General features: G+C 51.6%; 1 protein-coding gene and 1 long non-coding RNA gene across 10 annotated transcripts in view; both read left to right on the forward strand.

The window, feature by feature from the left end:
- LOC105496355 (uncharacterized) overlaps positions 1 to 21,578 on the forward strand; it is a 382,416-nt gene that overhangs the window by 309,980 nt on the left and 50,858 nt on the right. The gene's annotated exons all lie outside the window — the stretch shown is intronic.
- LOC105496353 (MAF bZIP transcription factor B) lies at positions 5,594 to 9,020 on the forward strand. The gene has a single exon (XM_011766690.3). It carries the CDS (start codon positions 6,058 to 6,060, stop codon positions 7,027 to 7,029), a length of 972 nt encoding a protein of 323 aa, XP_011764992.1. The 5' UTR covers positions 5,594 to 6,057; the 3' UTR covers positions 7,030 to 9,020.

The raw sequence follows: 21,578 nt of genomic DNA on the forward strand, positions 1-21,578 counted from the left end.
ATTGTCCTGGTTATCATTCACTGGACAGTGGCTTTGAGTAGCAGTGAGATTCTCATCAGCACTGAACCATCTCTCCCCTCTCTTTCTCTCTGTCTCTTTCCTTTGATATTTAGGGATGTATGAATAGGGACTGAAGGTCAAACTCAGACCAGAGGCAGGACCAAGGATCAGAGGCCAGGCTGAGGCCAAGGGTAAAGGACAGGATGAGAGGACTCTGCAAAATTGTTCTTCTTTGGCCAGTAACCCTGCTTTGGTTTCTCTCCAGCCCCACACAGTCAGGGAAGAGAAAAGGGAAAGAGAAGTTTGACTGCCACTGACAAGAAGGCACATTAAACACTGCCCTCATAATCGAATTATTGGCAGGGACTTGGCACTTGGTAAAGGTTCAGCCATGATGTGAACAGAGTCACTAATCCTGTGGGCAGCTGAAAATCTTTACCCAGAGAACAGGTAGAGAAGCACCGTACTGACACCAGAATCCCCAGGATGCTACTCAGTTGACACAGAGACCACACACTTCATAGTATTCAGAGCACTGGACTTGGGACCAGAAGTTCCAGCTCATCACTGCTGTATAACTGTAAATAAATCATTTAACCTCTCCAGGCTTATTCTTTGAGATGGAGATAATCCTACTCATCTCATAGGGCAATTGTGAGGACTGAATGAGTTGACATGCAAAATGCTCTTAAGACACTGTGATATATCTGCATCCACCCACTTATCTCCCTGCCTACCTATCTCTCTAATATAGGGATAATAATAGTTGCTACTTCACAGAGTTGTGAGAGTTGAGTGAAAAGGTGAATGATGGAGGCTGACGTGGGCGGATCATCTGAGGTCAGGAGTTGGAGACCAGCCTGGCCAACATGGTGAAACCCTGTCTCTACTAAAAATACAAAAATTAGCTGAATGTGGTGGTGGGAGCCTGTAATCTCAGCTACTTGGAAGGCTGGGGCAGGAGAATCGATTGAACCCAGGAGGTGGAGGTTGCAGTGAGCTGAGATTACGCCACTGTACTCCAGGCTCCAGCCTGGGCAACAGAGCGAGACTCTGTCTCAAAAAATAAAACAAAGCAAACAAACAAACAACAACGACGACGAAACAAAAAGGTGAATGAGAAAAGGCTTTGCAACTCCCTATACAAATGAGAGTGACTATTATCAAATATCCCATCTGTGTTGGAGGCAATACTGCCCAGTGGTTATCTAATGCAGCCTTGTCCAACAGAAATAGAATGTGAGCCACATATGTAATTTAAAATTATTTATTGGTCACATTAAAACACAGTAAAAAAAAAACCAAAACAGTGAAATAGTTTTAATAACACTTTCCTACCCCTAAGTGTGTGTGTGTGTGTGTGCTCGCGTGCACATTTGTGCATGTATTGGGGAGTAGTCCCTGGTCCCCAGGGGAGACAGTCAGGATTTTCACAGTCAGTGTAACTCTGGCTCCCTACTGGGACCCTCTGAATCTTTTGGTTGCCTAAAGACTACCAGGACCTAGAAACCCAAGAATACCTTTTTAGAAGCACTGGGTTGGAATCTGACAGCAGTTGTATGGGGCAAGGGAAAGTGGAAGTGATAGCTGCCTTTGGGAAGAGGAAAAGGAAGACAAAAACAAAAATCTCCCAGAAAACTCTCCTGTCTCTTTTTGGGTCCCATAGACTTTGGGCGGATCCCATGGAATGGGAGCAACAGAATACTTTTCCACTGAGCCTCACAAAAGGTAGCACAGACCTGAGGGCTCCTTGGAAAAGACAGGTGACACTACATCTGGGTGATGCAAAGGCAGAAGTCAGGCTCCTGAGGCGGGCGGGAGGTGGGGGTCCCCTGATTCGGGACCCTCCCTGGCAGAACTTGCCTCTGAGGCCCTTGAGACCACTGGCCTCTGCTTAGCGACTCCGCGATCCAGAGCCCCCCGAGCTTTGAAGCTGGAAGTTTCCCGCTCCCTCATCCCGCGTGCTGCTGCGCCTCTCCACCAACACACACGCGCGCGCAAACAACACACGCACGAACACACCCCTCCCGCACGTCTCCAACAGCACCCATGCATCCACAGAGACGCCGTCTCGCTCACCAACCCCCTGCAACCCTCAGGGAAATAACGCCGAAGGTGAACGGCACACCTTCGGGCTGAATGCGGATGCCAGGAGTGCCGCTCTGGTTTGCAGGCGCACGGGAGGGCACGCCGCCGGGCCTCTCTGGAGTTATTTCCTTGGCTGAGTGGGGACCAGCGAGGGCAGCGCGGCGAACCTCACACCTGGCGACTGACTGGGCTCCACGCTCCCTTAGGGATTAACCTCTTCCCCTACTCCTACCCCGAATGCTCCAAGGCTCTGCGGCGGCTCGGACCCTGCAGAGCTTCCTCCATTACCATTTGTAACTAAAGAATCCCGAGGCGGTGCGTCCCAGAGGCATAGCCTCTGGCCCAACCTGGGGTGGGTAGACAGGAGGTCGCTCTTGGGTAATCACCTTAAATGGGAGTTTTGGCAGCTAGAGACAACAAGCTGTTCACTAGAGGGGCTGTGGCTGCCGCAAAATCCCCGACTTTCCTTCAGTGTGCCTTGGGACTCCGCGGACCGCTCGCGTGGCTCCTGGCCTCCCTTTACTTCTCCTCCTCGACTCTTCACTTCTTCCACCATCCCTTTTCTTTTTTTCTTTCAGCATGTCAGACTCCCAGTCAATGGGGATACAGTAGTAACCCCCCACCCTCCTCACCTCGACCCTGCCTACGTTTTAGGGATAGGGTGAAGACTCCGGGTACTGCTGTGTACCCACGACCAGGGAGCCCGGCACGCTGATCCAGATACCCCAGAGATGAGAAGCGGCATCCCGCGACGGCAGTCGGGATTTGGAGGCCATAGGGCCTGGGGCTCCAAGACCCTACTGATCAGTGCAGCAGTAACCGCGGTGGGGGAGGCCGGGCCACGAAGTGGGGTCAGCTGCGCAGCAGCGGCCTTAACTCCTTGGCCACCTGCGTGTCTCCGTCATTCACCCACAGCCTGGCAGGGGTAGGGCTGTTTCCAACATTTTTTTGGTGGGGTAGGTTGGCGGGCGTGCAGAGGAGGGAGTGGCTAAGCTGGGAGAGGGGCAGAGAAACGGATTTGGGTGGGGAAGTGAGCCTGGGGATGGGCAGAGATACCTCAGTCAAAGCCCAGGCGAAGGGAGTGACCACAACAGAGACAGAGACACAGGGACAAAGAGGAGCGCGCTTGCCCAGACAAAGCCCGAGTCCAAGAGACCCTGAGACGGAGGCAGGCCGCGCGCGGGAGAACAGGAACTTCGGGACCGTAGACCTGGGGCCTCAGGAATTCCCAGCGCCTCAATGGGCCACGCCAGTCCTCGACAGCGAGTGTCAGGCAGAGTCGACGGACGTACGGGCGGGGGTGGAGTGGGTCACAGGTTGGCCTGTTCGCCTTGGTGCCCGCACAGAAGTCCACAGTGGCAGAAACACTCTGGGAGCCACAGGTCTCTTAGGACCCTGAGGGAGGGTGCTACCAGCTCTAGTCCAGTCCGGACCAAGAGAGTCCGGCGTGCTTGTCCCGCCCTGGCCACCTGAGTCCGGAGCCATACATAGTCTGCACAGATCCGAGACACCCGATCCCGAGTGGTTTGGAAACGTTCTCCACTGAGCCATGGTCCGAGTGTGCTCACACCGCGTTCAAACAGGACGAGGACATTTACAAGGTGCGAGTCCCCAACCCCCAGCTTCTGGCAGGGGCTGCGCAGCGGCACCGCCCAGGCTCTCTCTCAAGGCGGCCGCCTCATTTCTGCGGAGAGCACGCTTCTCGAAGAGGGTTGTAGACGCGCCCTTCCAGCATTTAAGTTGCCACCCCACAAGACTGAGTTCAAGTTTTAGTTAAAATACACTCATTTTATTAAAAATAGGCGACCCAATACCACGCCGTACCCCAGCCTCTCCGAGGGCGCAAGAGAATAGAGAGTTTTCAGATTAATGGGAGGCAAATATTTTACCTTCTAACATTTAAAAATCATTTAGGTGCGTCTGCACTGGTGTGGCTCACGCGACCCCTACGCGCGGGGTCAGTCGGGCTGGTCCAGCGCAGACAGTGGCCGGGACTCACTCACCCAGTGCGCGCCTCTCCTGCCTCTCGCTGCGCGCGCCCAAAGCTGGAAAGCAGAAGGCGACGCGGGAGGCGGGTCGGGTCTCCGGGTCCAGCGAATTCGCGATCTATCCGGTTTTGGCGCCTGAGCCGAGGTCTCAGGAAGAACCCGTTAATTCTAGCCATCCTGGATCTGGATAGGGAGGGTTCGCGGCTCCCAAGCCTGGTTTGGATGCCTAGTGCGGTGCGCTTCGGTCTCCCCGTCTGCCCTCCGGGGAGGTTTCTCACCCGGTAGCCCTGGGCTGCTTCACTGTGGCGTTTCCACTTTTGGCTACGGGCCCTCCTCCGCCCGGGACCTTCTGGCGCGGGGAGCAGCCGACGGGCACCCCCGAACGCTGGGGCACGGAATTTCAACAGGGGCGACCAGCGCGGAGCTCGCTGCTCGAGGCTCGCGGCTGAGTACGAAGACGGGACCCGAGGACCTGTAAGTGGCTCGAAAGGAACCTGTCCTGGGCGCCGCTGCACACACAGTATGCGTTCCGGGCTGGCTTGGGTTGGGCCAGGTAGGGGAGACCTGGCTAGGTCCGAGGCGCCGTCCAAGCCTTCCGGCAGTGGGCCGGGCGGTCGCGACGCCTTTGCGCACAGTGGCCACTTGGGGTCGCACTTTATGCCTGTTTGAGCCTCTCCGCGGCGGGCTGACGCCTGGATCTGCTTAATCGTTACAGAACGTTCAAACAAAAACAGGGCCGGCTCCCCAGCAGTGGAGAGCCATTCCGACCACCGTCCCGGGCCGGCCTCGGCCCCGAGGCTCCGGGCGCTCAGGATTCCGTGCGTGTGGCGGGGGAAAGGAATTCAGAGCCTTTGGGCTGCTGCTTTTGCCGTCGCCTTCACTGTGAACATTGTGGGGTGGGGTGAGCGCGGGGAGCGGCGGGGCCAATGGAATAGAATCTCAGGGCTCTGCCACTGCACCCGCCAGGAGGGGCACGGCCCTCGCTTGGCCTGAGAAAGGTCCCCTGAGGTTAAGAGTTGGGTCTGAACACAACTCTCGGAGCCTCGAGCCCGCCCTGGCCAACACACAAATACGCGCAGATCTCCAGAAACAGGAACGCACGGCACACACGGCCTGAAGCCGCGAGGACACACAGAGCGTCGCCCACTGGGCGGGGGCCGCTTGGGAACAAAGGGCCCAGGAGGCGTTGTCCCGGCACTCATTCTGAGCCTCCTTGGGGGTGACATGGGTTGGGGGTGGGGTGCAAAGGGAACTGAGGGAGGAGAGCGCGCGAGGAGGGGAAAGCGGCGGCTTGCCCTAGAGGTGGGGCGCGCACTCCAGGCGAGCGTGCGGGGGCCGGGACCTGCAGGGTAGAGGGGTGGGCCCAGGGTGGCCGTCCCACTCCTTTCCAGCGCTCCGCCAGGCCTCCGCGCCTCCAGGGCCGCTCGGGCCGCCAGTCAGCTGACGCGGGGGGCGGGGGAGCTGTCAGGCGCGCCCCGCCCTGCGCCGCTGGGCCGCGGAGGCCGTGCAGCCATTGGCCCGCGCACCGGGCCGCCCGGGCCCCCGCACCCCAGTGACATCAGGAGGCGATAAAAGGCTGCGGCGCCGCCGGATCCAGCACAGCTGCACCGCCGAGCTGCGAGCGGCTGCGAGCGAGAGAGCGTAAGAGCAAGAGAGCTAGAGAGCGAGCAACGGGCACTCGCCCCACGCCTCCCCTCAGCCCCACTGCGCGCTCCACTTGCCTCTCCACTCCGCCCGACTCTCCCCGGCCCGTTCCCGGCGCGGGCACAGCCCAGAGCTCTGGGGCGGTGCAGGCAGCCTTGGGACTCTCTGGCGCGCCGCCGCGTCCCCAGACAAAGGCTTGGCCGGCGGCCCCGGCCCGCTGCGCCCTCGCTCCCCGCCTCCCCGGCTCGCCGCTCTTCGCCCACGCGCTTGGCTGGGCGCGCTCCGGCCGGCCGCAAAGTTTCCCGGGCTGCAGCGGCAGCTGCGCCTCGCGTCAGCGATGGCCGCGGAGCTGAGCATGGGGCCAGAGCTGCCCACCAGCCCGCTGGCCATGGAGTATGTCAACGACTTCGACCTGCTCAAGTTCGACGTGAAGAAAGAGCCCCTGGGGCGCGCGGAGCGTCCGGGCAGGCCCTGCACGCGCCTGCAGCCAGCCGGCTCGGTGTCCTCCACACCGCTCAGCACTCCGTGTAGCTCCGTGCCCTCGTCGCCCAGCTTCAGCCCGACCGAACAGAAGACACACCTCGAGGATCTGTACTGGATGGCGAGCAACTACCAGCAGATGAACCCCGAGGCGCTCAACCTGACGCCCGAGGACGCGGTGGAAGCGCTCATCGGCTCGCACCCAGTGCCACAGCCGCTGCAAAGCTTCGACAGCTTTCGCGGCGCTCACCACCACCACCATCACCACCACCCTCACCCGCACCACGCGTACCCGGGCGCTGGCGTGGCCCACGACGAGCTGGGTCCGCACGCTCACCCGCACCATCACCATCATCATCAAGCGTCACCGCCGCCGTCCAGCGCCGCTAGCCCGGCGCAACAGCTGCCCACTAGCCACCCTGGGCCCGGGCCGCACGCGACGGCCTCGGCGACGGCGGCGGGCGGTAACGGCAGCGTGGAGGACCGCTTCTCCGACGATCAGCTCGTGTCCATGTCCGTGCGCGAGCTGAACCGCCACCTGCGGGGCTTCACCAAGGACGAGGTGATCCGCCTGAAGCAGAAGCGGCGGACCCTGAAGAACCGGGGCTACGCCCAGTCTTGCAGGTATAAACGCGTCCAGCAGAAGCACCACCTGGAGAATGAGAAGACGCAGCTCATTCAGCAGGTGGAGCAGCTTAAGCAGGAGGTGTCCCGGCTGGCCCGCGAGAGAGACGCCTACAAGGTCAAGTGCGAGAAACTCGCCAACTCCGGCTTCAGGGAGGCGGGCTCCACCAGCGACAGCCCCTCCTCTCCCGAGTTCTTTCTGTGAGTCGTGGCCGGTCCCGGCCCCCGCCCTTGCCCCGGCCCGGACTCCCTGTCCTATGTCCCCAGTCCCACACTACCCCGGACCCTGTCCCTGCCGCGGCCCCAACCTTGACCTGTTTGACTTGAGCGAGAGGGAGGAAGGGCGCGCGGGCCGCGGGCGACGGGCGGGCGCGCGGGCGGGCAGGGGACCTTGGCTAAGGCGAGAGTAGCGCACGCCAGCGCCGCCCGCTAGACTCGAGCAGAGCCTGAGAGAGAGAGACGAGAGGGTGGGAGGTCCCGGAGTAACTTCTCTTCAGGCTGGAGGGCGGCGAGGCGTAGTCCCGAGAAGTCACCAAGGCCATCTGGAGACTCCTGGCTTTCTGAACTTTGCGCGTTAAGCCGGGACCGCTGCTTTGCGGCCCGGAGCGTAGTCCGCGCCAGGAAGAGAGCAACGAGGAGAGGAGAGGGACTCTGGCGTCCCGGCAGGCGAGAGGCGAGGCTGAGCGAAAGAAGGAAGGACAGACGGACCTGTCTGTCAGAGTTCGGAGAACACTGGCTCTCAGCCCTGAGACACGGGCCTCAGTTAGGACGTTCGGCGCCCAAATCTCATCAGTTTTATTGCCTGCTCGATTATATAGAAAAATACAAAAATCTGCATTAAAAATATTAATCCTGCATGCTGGACATGTATGGTAATAATTTCTATTTTGTACCATTTTCTTGTTTAACTTTAGCATGTTGTTGATCATGGATCATACTCCCCTTGTTTCTTTGGGTGAGAAGGGATCGCAGTTTGGAAACTCCGGCGCTGCGTGCGGGGTTTCAGTCCCAGCTGTAGGCTTGTAAATACCCGCCCCGCCAAACCGCATAGAGAACATGGCAGCAAGCTGAGGGTCTTTGTTTGGGTTTATGATTATGGTATTTTTGTTTGTAAGTTAAAAAGAAAAAAAAAAGAAAAAGTTCCAGGCATTTTACATCAGAAAACAACTTTGTCTTGGGGCACACTTGGAAGTTGCATGTTTTCTTTCCTTCCCTCATCCCCATTCGGTCCTCTTTTTTCTCTCCTGCTTTAGTTTTCGACCTTGCTGGTGTTGAGAGAGAGAACCGAGAGGTCCCAGCTCCCGAGTACAAGGGCAGGGCAGGGCAGGGCAGGGAAGCTGCCAAGCTCCGCACCCCAGAAGAGTGTACTGGACTCCAGCCTTGTCTTTATGGTCAAAATGACACCCTTAATAAGAAAGGAAAGGAAAGGAAAGGAAAGGAAAGGAAAGGAAAGGAAAACAGATCCTCCCCTCTGCTTTTTATTGTAACCAGAATCACCCTGAGGTCCCTTCTGAACCCTCTGGGCCTGCGCTAATTGTAGGAACCACAGCGCTCTTAGGGTGAGAGGCTTAGCCATCCCTGACCCTGGCAGTGCACTGGTAAGCAGACATTGCACTGAACCAACTGCCACGCTCAGAATGTACCAGAAACCCAAACATTGGCAAGTAATTTTGCAACTTTCAAGTGTGTTCTTTAGACCAGTGCATTGTGTTTCTTTCCCTGCTTTTGAAATAGTAGGAAGAGTTCTTGGTGGTGTCTCCCCCTCCCCCTTCAATTCTTCAGTTGTATAGTAGTTATAGGGAAGACATGGGTGTTTTTCTTTATTATTACTTTTTTTTTTTTCTGCAGGTCAGTAAAAGGATTTAAGTTGCACTGACAAAAATACCAAAATAAAAGTGTATTTTTAAGTTCCCATTTGAAATTGCTGGCGCTGCTGGCCAGATGCATTTTTGAGTTTGTATTAGTTGATAAATTAACAGTAATAACAAGATTGTATGAACCGCATGGTGCTTGCAGTTTTAAATATTGTGGATATTTGTCCTGCATCAGAAATGAGCTTTGGTTTTTACAGATTCAACTGTGTTGAAATCAAACCTGCCGCAACAGAAATTGTTTTTATTTCATGTAAAATAAGGGATCAATTTCAAACCCTGCTTATGATATGAAAATATTAAAACCTAGTCTATTGTAGTTTTATTCAGACTGGTTTCTGTTTTTTGGTTATTAAAATGGTTTCCTATTTTGCTTATTAAAACCATGGAAATGGTGTTTATTTAGAGGACTCTGTGTTCGCATGATTTTGACTTTCTTCTCTTGCTTCCTCAAGAGTCACACCAACTTTGGGTTACTCTTACCCCGTGGCCAATGGAGTAGCAAACCAAGCCCTAGTAAAGCCCTTCCTTGAGTGTGTGAGTGTGTGTATACATGAGCCTCAAATGTGTTTTCTGCTTCCCACCCTAGGTACAGACCCCAGTCAAGAGAGCTGGTTTGTGAGCTGAGAGGGCGCAGGTCCAAACAGCCTTGAGTCCCTGGATATGGGGCACACGCCACTTTTTCAGTGCTTTCAGGCTTGGCCACCAGAACTGACTTGCTAGTCTGTCTGTTCTGATATAGTGATTGATGGAGACTAGGAAGCCAGGAGCTGCCACCTTGATGAGGAAGCTGGGTCTTTTTGGTGCTCTGGCCCAGCTGACCAGGGCCCTTGCCCTCCTGCCTGGGGTGCAAGTCTCCTTTCTCCTACCCAGCGCATCTCTCTGGGAGCAACTGGAGCTGCCCAGAGCCAGATGCCTTCTCTGAATGGGGCCTGTCTCTTACCCCAAAGCTAATGGAAGCAGGTACAACCCAGCACTAGATCTTGGGGTACAATATCCCCCAGGCAGGAAGCCCTTCTGTGTGGACTTGTGTTTTTGAGGGTAGTATGCCTTGGGGTGCACTGGCACTCAGGCATGGATTCCTCAGCTCCGCAGATGGGCACTGTGTGGCGGAGTCTGAATTTTAGTGGCTCCTCGAATTGGTGTTGGAGGAGTTTGGGTCATCACTCTAGTGCAGCAGCTTCAGCTGCATCCTGGAGATCCCCGACTGGGAGGTGGCCCGAGAACCTTTCCTTTTCTGTATTCTTGGAAGAGTGGAGCCCACCTAGGTCACCCCCAACCCCTCCCAGCCTCCTTGGAGTCCTGTCTATAACTCAGGGTTGGCCTCTGGGACACGGAGTAGGATCTCCAACCCCTGTAGAGTTTTTGTGATCCTTTGGCAATGGCAAGCTCCGAGGGGCTCCGGCATCCTCAGACTCATTATCTGCAGTCCAGGAGGCTTAACCTTTAGTCCCTGGAGTTCTCTGGCTCATGGAGTTTCAGAACCCTAATGGGGGAATATAGGAGACCCAAGAAGTGGAGCCCCAGCTGGGAATCTGAGTTGGGAGAAGGAAGGGGAGAGTGAAACTAACAGGAAATTTTGGCCTGGATCTCTGGAAGCCTGGAAGTAGTGAAGGCTGAGGTCTAGAGAAGAGGAAGGGGACCTAAAAATTAAGGATACAGATGACATGAACATTTATGTACATTTATATAGTGTGTTGGTGGTGTTCAATAGGAGAGAAGCTTGAGATTCTAGCTCGAATTTAATTCAAAGGTCCAGTTGATTTTCATGGCGGGAAGATGGAAGATGTGTCTGCTGGGGAAGGCTTTGGCTGTGATCTGGGAGGAGGAGGCAGCTGAGCCTGGCTCTGTGGTACCTTTGCCCCCACGTGCATGAATGAAGGAGCAAGGGGCTTTGATTAGTTGGGTAACTTCCTACACACATGCTCCTGCACAGACCGTCTTCACGTGTACACATGTATCCTCTTTGCGGTGAAAGAGGCTTCGCTCAGGTGGGGTGCCAGAGGAAACCCCACGGCATGGTTCCAGAGACCAAAAATATCACGAACGCCTGGCTGGTGGAGACCCTAAATCCGGTGGCCTGACTCCCTTTGGAATCGTACCAAGCGGACTGGCATTCTCCATCCTTAGTCTCTGAGCTAGGGAGGGTTGCAAACTCCAAAGTGTTAGCTTTTCTTCCCCAGAGCACAGAAGCACAGACATTGACCCAGTGACCAATACCATCAGCATTGCATCCAGAAGACAAAGTGGTTCAAGCCGGTTTGGAGTGACCAGCTGCCTCTCGGAGAATCTGACAATCCCAGAACACAGTCTTAGTGACACACTGACACACAGATACACAGACACATACATCCTGCACACATTAATGTCCACATTGATACCCATATTGATGGTGCGGGGACTGACACTGAGTCACTGTCAGTCCCCGCATCAACCCACCAAGTGAGCACTAACAGGCCGGGGGAACAAGCGGGCGAGAGTCAGGCGGAGCCGGCAGCTGCTTGGAGGAGGCCTGGGCTTCCGGAACCTTCAGGGCGGACTCTCACATCAGGCAAGCCCCAGCTATGTCTCCGCCTGTAGCCTGCCGGCCCGACCCGCCGTGATGCCCCAGAGCCCACAAGCCCAGGAAAAGCGAACTGAGTCCCAAGGCCCTCTGGCACGTCCCACCCTAGCGGCACCCCGCCACCGTCATCCTCCTTTTACGTTCCCACCGCTCCTCGCGGCTCTCGGGCTCCTCGCAATCCTTGATATCCCCGGGGGAAAATCCTCCCAGCGCCGGGAGTCTTCCAAGCCGGCACCAGTCCCACGTAGACAGGCTGGCGCCTGCACCCGGAGACGCACTCAGAGACAGGCACGCTCAGACACCCGGACGCACGCACGGGGCACACGCAGGGCCCGGACTAGGGCTTCCCTCCGGACCGCGCCCCTGGTTGGAGCGGCTGCAGTCCAGTCCGGCGCGAATCCCGCTTCTTGCGACCCCGGATCGCTGGGGGTGTTCGGGAGGCTGTGCCGGCTGGATCCGCCGTCGCCACTTTCGGCGAGGCGGGTGGAGGAAGGCGCTCAGCTGGGCTTGCCTGGAGCCTCGGGTCCTCGCGCGCGGGGACGGGTGGGAGCCTGGGCACCATTCCCTTGCCTCCTGGCATTCTTTTTATTTCTTTGACATTTCCCATTCTTTTAGCCCTTCCTTCGTAACCTCTTTCATTTCAGAAAACTTTCTCCTTTTGTTTTGATTTCTCTTCTGCTTTTTATTTCCGCACTGCCTGGCGGGGAAGGGCTGCCGAGCGGGGTCCCGAGGTGGCTGGAATAGTATGCGGCGCGGGGGAATGAGAGTCTGGAGTCCCCCGAGCCACCGCGCAGCACTAGGACCAGGGCCCGCTGCTCCAGGCTCTCGTCTTGATTGCTCCAACTATCCCGCTGTTCCCTTCCAGGTTCCCCCGGTGGCGAGGTTCGCTGGGGATCGGAGCCCGACTGGCGGGGAAACCGGCACCAGTCGGCTCTCGGGGAAGGGATCTCCGGGGAAGCTGAGCTTGGGCCCTGGACCCAGATCCCTCTTTCGGTGAACCAGGCAGGCTTCCCTCAGTCCCGGGTCTCTGGGCATTTCTGTGGCAGGACAACGCTCCTGCCTGTCAGAGGGCACTCAACTCCTACCTACTGCTTCAGCCAGTGCCCGCCCAGAGGCCTCTTGGACCCACACTGCAATGGAAGCTGCCAGGAACCACGCCAGATCCACCAGGCTGGTCACTTGGCTTTCTCTGTGACCTGGAGTTGCAGCTTCTGCCACACCAGGCAAACCCCCTACTCTCCTGCTCTCCCATCCCCACTCCCCAAGCTCTTCCTCTCCGGGCTTCTGGAGACAGTGGGTTTAGAGTTTCTGGTCATTCCCTTGCAGGCTTTCAGGTGCAAAATCTGCACTCCAGGCCCTTCTGTTTTCAGAAAGGAAAAACTCTGAACTGGCTTCTTGCGTAACCCTTCCCTCTGCAGCCTGCAGTCTGCTGGCCTGGCCTCTCATCCCAGAGATAGTTGTGTTTGGATTTGTTATGTAAGGAAGGGAAGATTAGAGGTTTGCTCTGCTCCTCCTCCCCCCAACAAAATAAAAGTCCTCAAATGGCACATCCAGTAGGCAGCATGGTTTCCAGCAGCCCTCCTAAAAGAAGTCGATCTGGTTGGTAGAGCTGTTCTGTGCTGTTGCCTAGCCCAGTACACTCAGAAGACAATCCAGCTGCAGTAAAGCGACAGTTCTGTGTCCAGGGTGTACCTGCTCCGTGGAAGTAGCCCTCAGTGGGCTTCCCAGGCTGGGCTTTCTTGGCCTAGAAGCCTAGCCTTATTTTGGTGAAGACGGCAGCTACTACTGCTGAAATTTTATTCTTTCTATAGTTTCTGCCGCTTGAAGCATGTATCCAGACCATGGAGAGCACCTCTTCCAACTGAGGAGCACATTATCCCATCTCCTCCGCATCCTGTATGCCTCTTTCATTTCTGAACACCTTTACCACGTTCTGTCAATTTCCTATGCCTCATTTCTGAACACCTTTACCACGTTCTGTGAATTTCCTATGCCTCACACTTATTCTTCTTAATGTCTTTCTCCATTGTCTTACACATATTATCCTAAAAGATGCATACGAAAAGATGCATCTTATATTATCCTATCTTTTAGGATAATAAAAGATACGTTATATATATTATCCCAGAATGCCTCCTAAAAGATGCATTTAGACAAGAAAATCAGAGCTTAGTGTTCTCACTTGGAAGAAACAAAATACATGAAATAAGTTACTACTTCACTGTGGAAAATCACCTATATTAATGATTTGTTGTGAAGCCAAACTCAGTTTTAACTGCCTCTCTGCATTCTTTGCATGTGAAGCTACTTTCATGAAAAATACCAGCCACTCATTATACATTCTTTCGTATTTGTATCAAAAAGGGATGTTGTCTTTGGGCTGGAGGGACAGCTTTGGAGGCAGTGGGAGGAGCCCTGGTACTTGCTGGAAGAAGCCAGTTTCAACATAAAAAGGGAGATGAAATCCACAAGTCCAACATTTATATTGTTGTGTTTTCTTTTTTGGAGATCTGTATATCTTACCTAGGATTGGACTCCTTCTAGTAAATGGACAGCAGGGTGGGAGACTACAAGGTGCCCATTTCAGAGCTTTGGAGCATGAGGCAGGCATTGATCATAGCCCAGGACTCCATCGGATTCAGGAGCCACAGCTGCCCTTAGCTCACTCTTCATGTCCCTTTGTTTCTTCTCTGGATCTGCCACATTCACTTCCCTGCTTCTACTGGTGTTACAGTCACCTGAGCCTTACTCTACAGAGACCATGGGCCTGGACTGGCCTGGGGGCTCACTTCTGCCTGTCCTGAGTGGTCAGAGAAGTGATGTGCTTCCCATTGCAGGGCTTGACACCAATCCTTCTTTGTGTTCTGGGAGCCAGAGCATGGCACAAATGTCCCTTTCCGTGGACAATGGGCAGGAAGGTCACAAAACAGAAGTGTAGTCAAACTGCGAGATTAGTTCCATTATTACATTTCTCTTAACTCTATGAAGCATGGGTTGCTATTACCTGCAGGTCAGAGATGAATAAAGCTCAGAGTGGTTACTATTTGCTCAGTGTCACCCTGTGGATGAACTAGAACTTCAGTCCCCACGTATCTGATGCTGAAATTTGTATTTTTGTCACCAAACTTCATAAGTCCACTATGTCTTATCTGAAACACTCAGGTGGAGGGAAGTATGGAGGAGTGGGACATAGTCTTCTTTGGTGACAGTTTCCTCTCTAAATCCCTCTGCAGAGGGTAATTACATTTATAAGGGTGTGCTTCATGCTCTCCAGCCATAAGACACTCTCTTTGCATCCCCAGGCAAAGAGATGGGTGATGGGAAGTTGGAGACGCACAAGTACAAACATGATGACAAGGGTGTCAGAGAGAAACTGCAGCTCTGTTGCTCATTTCAGTTGCTGGCAGAGGAGTATGGTGGTGAGAAGTGTGTGTGTGTGTGTTTGTGTGTGTGTGTGTCTGTGGCTGTGTGTGGTGGAGGAGGACACTTTGGACATCATTGCCGTGGGACATTGGTACTGTTTTCAATTAATGAACAGTTCTTTCACCTTTCTTCTGTTCTCAATTGAACTTACCAGTAAATATATCATAATTACCAGAGCAAGTGTTCATAGAAGCAGCAGCCTCTAGGTGAGGCAATTTTTATGGAATCACCCATAGTTTAATGAAAGCTGTTTCTAGGGTAAGGCTGAAACTCTAGATCTGCACATAGATATGCATATGCTCTTAGAGCAGGTGTGTGAATAAACATGCATGTGTATACACTCATGCTTACACACATGGAGGCAGGCCTGCACACACATTGGAGCACAGAATCCACATGTGCTCATTTGCTAGATACAAACTCTCATATTCATGTGCCCACATACATGCACACAAACATATACACATGCATTATACATGTATGCATATGTATGTATCCACACCTATATGCATGCATGTCCAAATACTCATGTACATGCATTTACAGTGTGGATATAATGTTCACAATTATGTGCACATAACTATATGTATTTATACTCACATTGAGATGCAATTGATTACACATGCTCTCCTCAAATGCATATAAGTCCATGTACATCCTCACATGCACATACCTACATGCATGTGTAATTGAACATGGGTCTTCACATTCATTCGTAGACAAGCACCATGTAACAAGTGAAATGTGGCACTGGTAGGGTTAATGGAGGCCCCAGACTCCCATAAATATTTATATGAAGCACTCAAGCTCTCAAAGTGGGAGACAAAACCTCTCCCCACAAGGCCTTGTAAATCATGCAGCTGCTGCGTGTTACCTGTCAGATCCAGGGCTGTGCAGTCCAGCATTTGCTCCATGAGGGCGGCCACATACGTGCTGGAGCACACGGCACTCTCCGTGCCTAGCCAGGCATCCCAGCAAATGTGCCAAAGTTGGTCCCCAGTCCTCGGATTCACGAGCAGCAAAAGGGAGCATTTCAATGCTGCTGCTGCTGCTGCTGCAAGCACCGGACTGAAGGAATGAAGAGGCATTTTGTGAATATCTGAGACTTGGCTTCTCTAGTAAAGACAGATGCTCTCCTGTTGTTCTCCTGGAGGGACAGCATGTGGGGGCCTTGGTGAGAAGGTGGGTACAAAAATGATTAAGGGTCCTGAGCCGAATCCAGGTTTGGTGCAGCAGGGACTCCAGCCTCTGGAGCTGCTCTCACCCAGCAAAATTTTGGGCTCCAGGAGCCTACTGAATCACAGTTCTCCGCGGTGCTATAACCCTTTGTTTAGTGAATACTCTGCTTCTAGTCCTGCCACCTAAAACCATTCATTGGATCGTTGAACAAATTATTTGTCTTTCATACCTCAGGCACTGTGCTAGGTGCTGGCAATATAACAATGAACCGAAACAGAAACAATGGAGTTTACAATCTATTAGGAGAGAGAGACATCAGTAAGATATTGTACTAATGAGCATACAATTTCTTCCTCCTTCTCCTCCTCCTCCTCTTTCTCCTCCTTCAGTGGAGTCTCACTCTGTCATCCAGGCTGGAGTGCAGTGACCATAGTTCACTGTAGCCTCCAGCTCCTGAACTCAAGTGATCCTCCCACTTCAGCCTCCTGAGTAGCTGGGACTTCAGGTACAAGCCACCAAGCACTGCCAATTAGTGTACAATGTCACAAAGAGATAAATGAAATGAAGGTAAGCCACCTGGCTCTCTGAGAGCATGCATAGGACAGTGGAACTGATGTACAGGAAGAGTGGTCAGAAAAGGCTTCCTGGAGGAAGTGATGTTTGAGCTGTTAAAGTCTGAATAAAAGTTAACCAAGTCAAATAAGGAGGGGAAGAACACTCAAGGTCAGTGTCATGTGATAGAACTTTCTGTGATGAGAGAAAATTTCTTATCTGTGCCATCCAATAAGGTAGCCACTAGCCACAAATGGCTATCAAAGCCTTGAAATGTGGCTCATGCAGCTGAGAATCTGAATTTTAAATGCCATTTAGTTTTAATAACATTTAAAATAAGTGATCAGAATCAGCATCTCTGTCTCCTCTGATTTTCTCTCCCTGTACTTTCTTGCCTTGCTCACTCTGTTCCAGCCACACTGGCCACCCTACTGTTTCTGGAAGAGGCTGCTTATGGCCCTTACTTAGGGAATTTGCTGAAGCTGTTCCCTCTGCCTGAACCACTCTTCCCCCAGATACACCTGCAGTAAACTTACTTACCTCCTTCAAGTTCTTGCTGAAATCTCACCTTCTTCATGAGTCTTATTTTGATGACCCTATCAAATTTTGGAACCTGCCCCCTTCCCTCTCCCTGGGCAGTGCTGACCTGCCTTATTTTTCTTTAATATTTCTTTTCTTGTTTTTTCTTTATTTCTTTTCTTATGGCACTAATCACTTTATAATTTATCGGATTATTATTCACTTCTTGCTTATTTTCTGCTTTTGCCTGCCAGCATATAAGCTCTGTAAGGTCAGTGTCTGGCGACTGTTTTGTTTATTGATGTTCCTAAGAACGAAGAATGGTGCCTGGCACTTAGTAGGACCATAACAACCCAATAATTGGTTGAATGATCATGTGTTGTGTAAAATGTACTTAAAAAGGAAAGGGGTAATGTCTGTGAAAGCATGGGTTTGAGGTCCTGGCTCGCCCTATCAATCAATCATTAATCTGTCAGTCATATCTATCAATCATCCATCTGTCAATCATTATCTACCTATTATCTATCTGTCATTCATATTTATCATCTATCAATCATCTCTCTGTCAATCATATCTATCAATCATCTGTCAATTATCTACCTATATCTGTCATTCATATCTATCATCTATCTGTCAATCATATCTGTCTATCTATCTGTTATAATCTATCTATCTCTGTGTTTTTTGGTACTCTAAAAAATACATCCTGCTAAATTTTTTTTTAAAGTTTATTTGTATGTTATCCTCCAAAATCTTGTATACCATCAGTGGTGCACTTGGGGACACACTGTGGTGTCTGTGGGGAGAAAGAAGAAGTTGACATCTGATATGAGAGGTAGGTGGGAGAGCGCTGAGGTGAGATTGCAGGGAAGGGGGAAAGGGAAAGGGAGGGGGCAAAGTAGAACTCATTCTTGTTTTCTCCTAGATCCTGGTGGATTTTTGGGAGAAAAAGGTGGGGGAAGGAGCAATCAGAGAAGGAGTTTGGGATTCCGAAGGCAAAGAGCTAACCAACACCCCACCTGCTTTCCAACCACCCCTCTTACTTCTCCTACTCCTAGCTCTAACCTCATGCAAAATAAAAAATCTCCCAAAATCAAAAAAACAAAAAAATCCAAAACAAACCACCCCTCCTCCCTATTGCTTTCTGAGCTGAGAAGAATGCCTCTTAAATACTTTTGTCCCCTTGACAAGTTATTTTTATATGGAAATAATGTCTCTAAATCCAACATTTATGGTGATATTTTTTAAAAGGAAACACTCCACAAATCAGCAGCTCTCTTGTTTTAAGCAGTTGCTAGGGTTTGGAGAGTGGCTGCTTGGTAAACACACTTCATAAACACCAGAAAAGATTGTATTCAGTGTCCTCAAATCAAAATCCACCTTCCCAAATTCCTACTTTCTGTTTCATTGACATAGGAAGAGGCTCTCTAAAAGCAGAACCCAGATGAAGGGTGGCTGTCAGGCTTCCAGGAGGACATTTCTCCTGGATAACCAGGGCTGGGAACCCAAACATATCTGGGAGCAGCCATTGCCCCTTTATCCTCTTGTATTCCTCCAAAGACCTTTGGCTCTTTACCTTGCACTGGAAGGGATCAGGTATAAATGTTATAGGTCCATTTCACAGCTAGGTAAAGCGAGTCAGGGGAATCTGTCTCCAAGCAGAGCTGGGAGAGAATGTGTCTCCAGGTGCCTGCTAATAATACCAGGCCAAATAACCTCCTTCAGTCATTGTTTCGGCTCTTGAGAAACAAGCTGATTTCTTGGGGACAAATCTGTTTTTGTATCCCCTCTCAGAAGCACCTTCCTGTCTGTTTCCATCACCACATCTTAGTTTGGAGTATCCCCCCGCTTCCTTCTTGGTCAATTCCCAGAGTCTTGTAACTTACCTCCAGTCCCCACCCTATTCCTCTAAGACTACCAGTATCCTCTTTCAAACATGGATCATGTCACTGTCTTGTTTGCAAAATCAACAAGTCATTGATCTTTGCCCCAGAAAAGAGCAATGCTTCAAAATTCAGTTCTGTTTATTGCCTGAGAGTCAGATTCCACTGCCTGTCTTTACCTAGCTGTGAAATGGACCTAGTGACATTTATACCTGATCCCTTCCAGTGTGAGGTAAAGAGCCAAAGGTCTTTAGAGGAATACAAGGGGATAAGGGGGACGTGGCTGCTCCCAGGTATGTTTGGTTTCCCAGCCCTGGTTGCCCAGGAGAAATGTCCTCCTGCAAGCCTGACAGCCACCTTTCATCTGGGTTCTGCTTTTAGAGAGCCTCTTCCTGCGTCAATGAAACAGAAACAGAACTATAGCTTTGTCAGTCCAAGATGCTGAGCTCGGACTCTCAGGTGATTTGGGGAAGATTGAAGGGCGAAGCTGAGTGCAAGAGTTTGCCCTGGCCCTCACATAATCTTCTGAAGGGGATCCGTACTTGCCTGGCTGTTAGCCTGTCCAGGCTCTGTCTTCTTCAAAGTCAACAGAGTGAACTTGGGTTTTTACATTTTTTGTATAACAGGAAAGTTACATATCATTTAGATTGTAGATATCATATGTCTCAAAGATCTTTCTTTTTCTCAAGGTTTCTGAAAAGGTTGGCTCTCTTGTGTTCTTTTGAGGACTCACCTTCCTTTCTCTGTTGCCGTGAGCAAAGAGAAAATAAAAAAGAGAGAATGCTAAAACGGGTCAAAAACTCCAGCTCTCAAAAAAGTGGAAGCATTAGGCTGAACCCTCTGAAATTGTTGATACGTAATAGATTTATTCTGCATATTATAGACCTGTGAGCCCAAATGTTTTGAGGCATATTATCCAAGGAATTGTTTTTGGGTAGCAGAGGAATTGGTGATCAGAAGGACCTAGAAATGGATCATTAAGAACACACTGTGTCATACTCAATCTATTTTCATTTGATAGATAGATCAGGGTCTGTGAACACAAAGATCCTTATTTGACAGACACTTGCCATATGCCTGGCACTATTAAACGTTTTACCACTAACTCACATAACCTTCATAATAACCCAATGAGATAGGGGGATATTACTATCCCTATTTTCTGCAAGAGGAAATGGAATCACAGAAAGGTTAAGCAACTTGCCCAAGGATGCACAGCTAGTATAGGCCAGTGCTAGAATTCAAACCCGGGAAGTCTGAATCTGGAGGCTATGTTTTTAATCTTTCTCCTTTTCTGAGGCTGGGGTTTGGATGATAGCTGAGGTTGGTGAATTTGTAACAGGCTGGAAAATGCTTCTGGGATTTTATTCAGTGGAGATTTAACCTTGAGAGGAGTGTCCACCTCAGCCAACTGTGCTTCCACTTCTTAAGCCATCTGTGCTTTGTTAGGGATATTGCCTTTAAATTAATTTTCTTGGCCTGGCACAGTGGCTCATGCCTGTAATCCCAGCACTTTGGGAGGCTGAAGCAGGCAGATCACCTGAGGCCAGGAGTTTGAGACCAGCCTGGCCAACATGACAAAATCCCGTCTTTACTAAAGATGCAAAAATTAGCCCAGTGTGGTGGCTCATGCCTGTAATCCCAGGTACTCAGGAGGATGAGGCAGGAGAATCCCTTGAATGCAGGAGGCAGAGGTTATAGTGAGCCAAAATCGTGCCACTACACTCCAGCCTGGGCAACAGAGTGAGACTCTGTCTCAAAAAAAAAGTAATTTTCTTTGGAGATATTGGCACCTAGTCCTCCTCAGAAACCACTGATGGCTGCCCATGGTAACCAGGGCACATTTCCAATCTTTTAGCTTGACCTTCAGGGCTCTGCAGCTTCAGCCCTTGCCCCTCCATTTGCTCTGGCCAAACCAGTCTTCAGAAGCTGCCTAGGGTGCAATGGCCTCCACACATTTGTCTGAGCTGATTCCCCATGAAGCTCTCTGTCACTTGTAATCCTTCCCTCTTTAGGTCACCTTCTCTTGCATCGCTCCTAAAGGAAGACATTTTCTTTCCTCTGAAATGCTCACTGGAGCCAGAATGGGGGCCTGGAAGAAATTCAGGGTTGCAGAACCAGGTGATTTAGGTATGGTAGACGTAGTTTTAAACCCAACTTCTTCTGGCTGTGGAGACTTGAGCTAGTCACTTCATCTCTCTGAGCCTCCTTCGTTGCCTCTTGGTAAGATGGGGAACATCTTGTCCATTTCTGGTTTCAGGAGGGACCTTTGGAGACAGAACTTGTCCATGATGTTAGGTGTGTGGTGGCTGCTGTGATTGTGGTGGGCATGGCTGGGCTTATCAGTGGTGTCTCCCCAGGAGGTGTAAGGGGGCTGGATCTGAGTGTATCAAAGTATCTATGGCCAGGACTTACAGGAAGGAGCAGGAGCTTAGGAAATACTCCTAGAAGCAACCTGGAAGGAAGAAAGCCCAGACTCTGCATGGCAGCTGGGGAGATCGTCAAGCAGGTATAACCGGTTTTATCCTCTGGCCAAGATCTCTGGTTCAACTTGCACTGAAATTAATTGGCAGGGAAGACCTTGGAAGGTGGTGTGCAAACCCCAGCAGGAGCTCCTGGGAAGTGGGATTTACAGCTGTGAATGTACGTTGAAAGGAATCTGGAGTTTCAGCCCTGAGTGCAAATATTCTTACCCCCACACCCCCACAGTTTTTTTTCCAGCTGCTCAGAGCCCTGACTGGGGAACGAAGATTTGCATAGTTGC

This window comes from Macaca nemestrina, chromosome 15 (assembly GCF_043159975.1).
Source record: "Macaca nemestrina isolate mMacNem1 chromosome 15, mMacNem.hap1, whole genome shotgun sequence".
In the NCBI taxonomy this organism is placed as follows: Eukaryota; Metazoa; Chordata; class Mammalia; order Primates; family Cercopithecidae; genus Macaca; species Macaca nemestrina.

Excerpts from the sequence above, each read along its gene's own strand:
- LOC105496353 (XM_011766690.3), top strand. The coding sequence starts at position 6,058 with ATGGCCGCGGAGCTGAGCATGGGGCCAGAGCTGCCCACCAGCCCGCTG.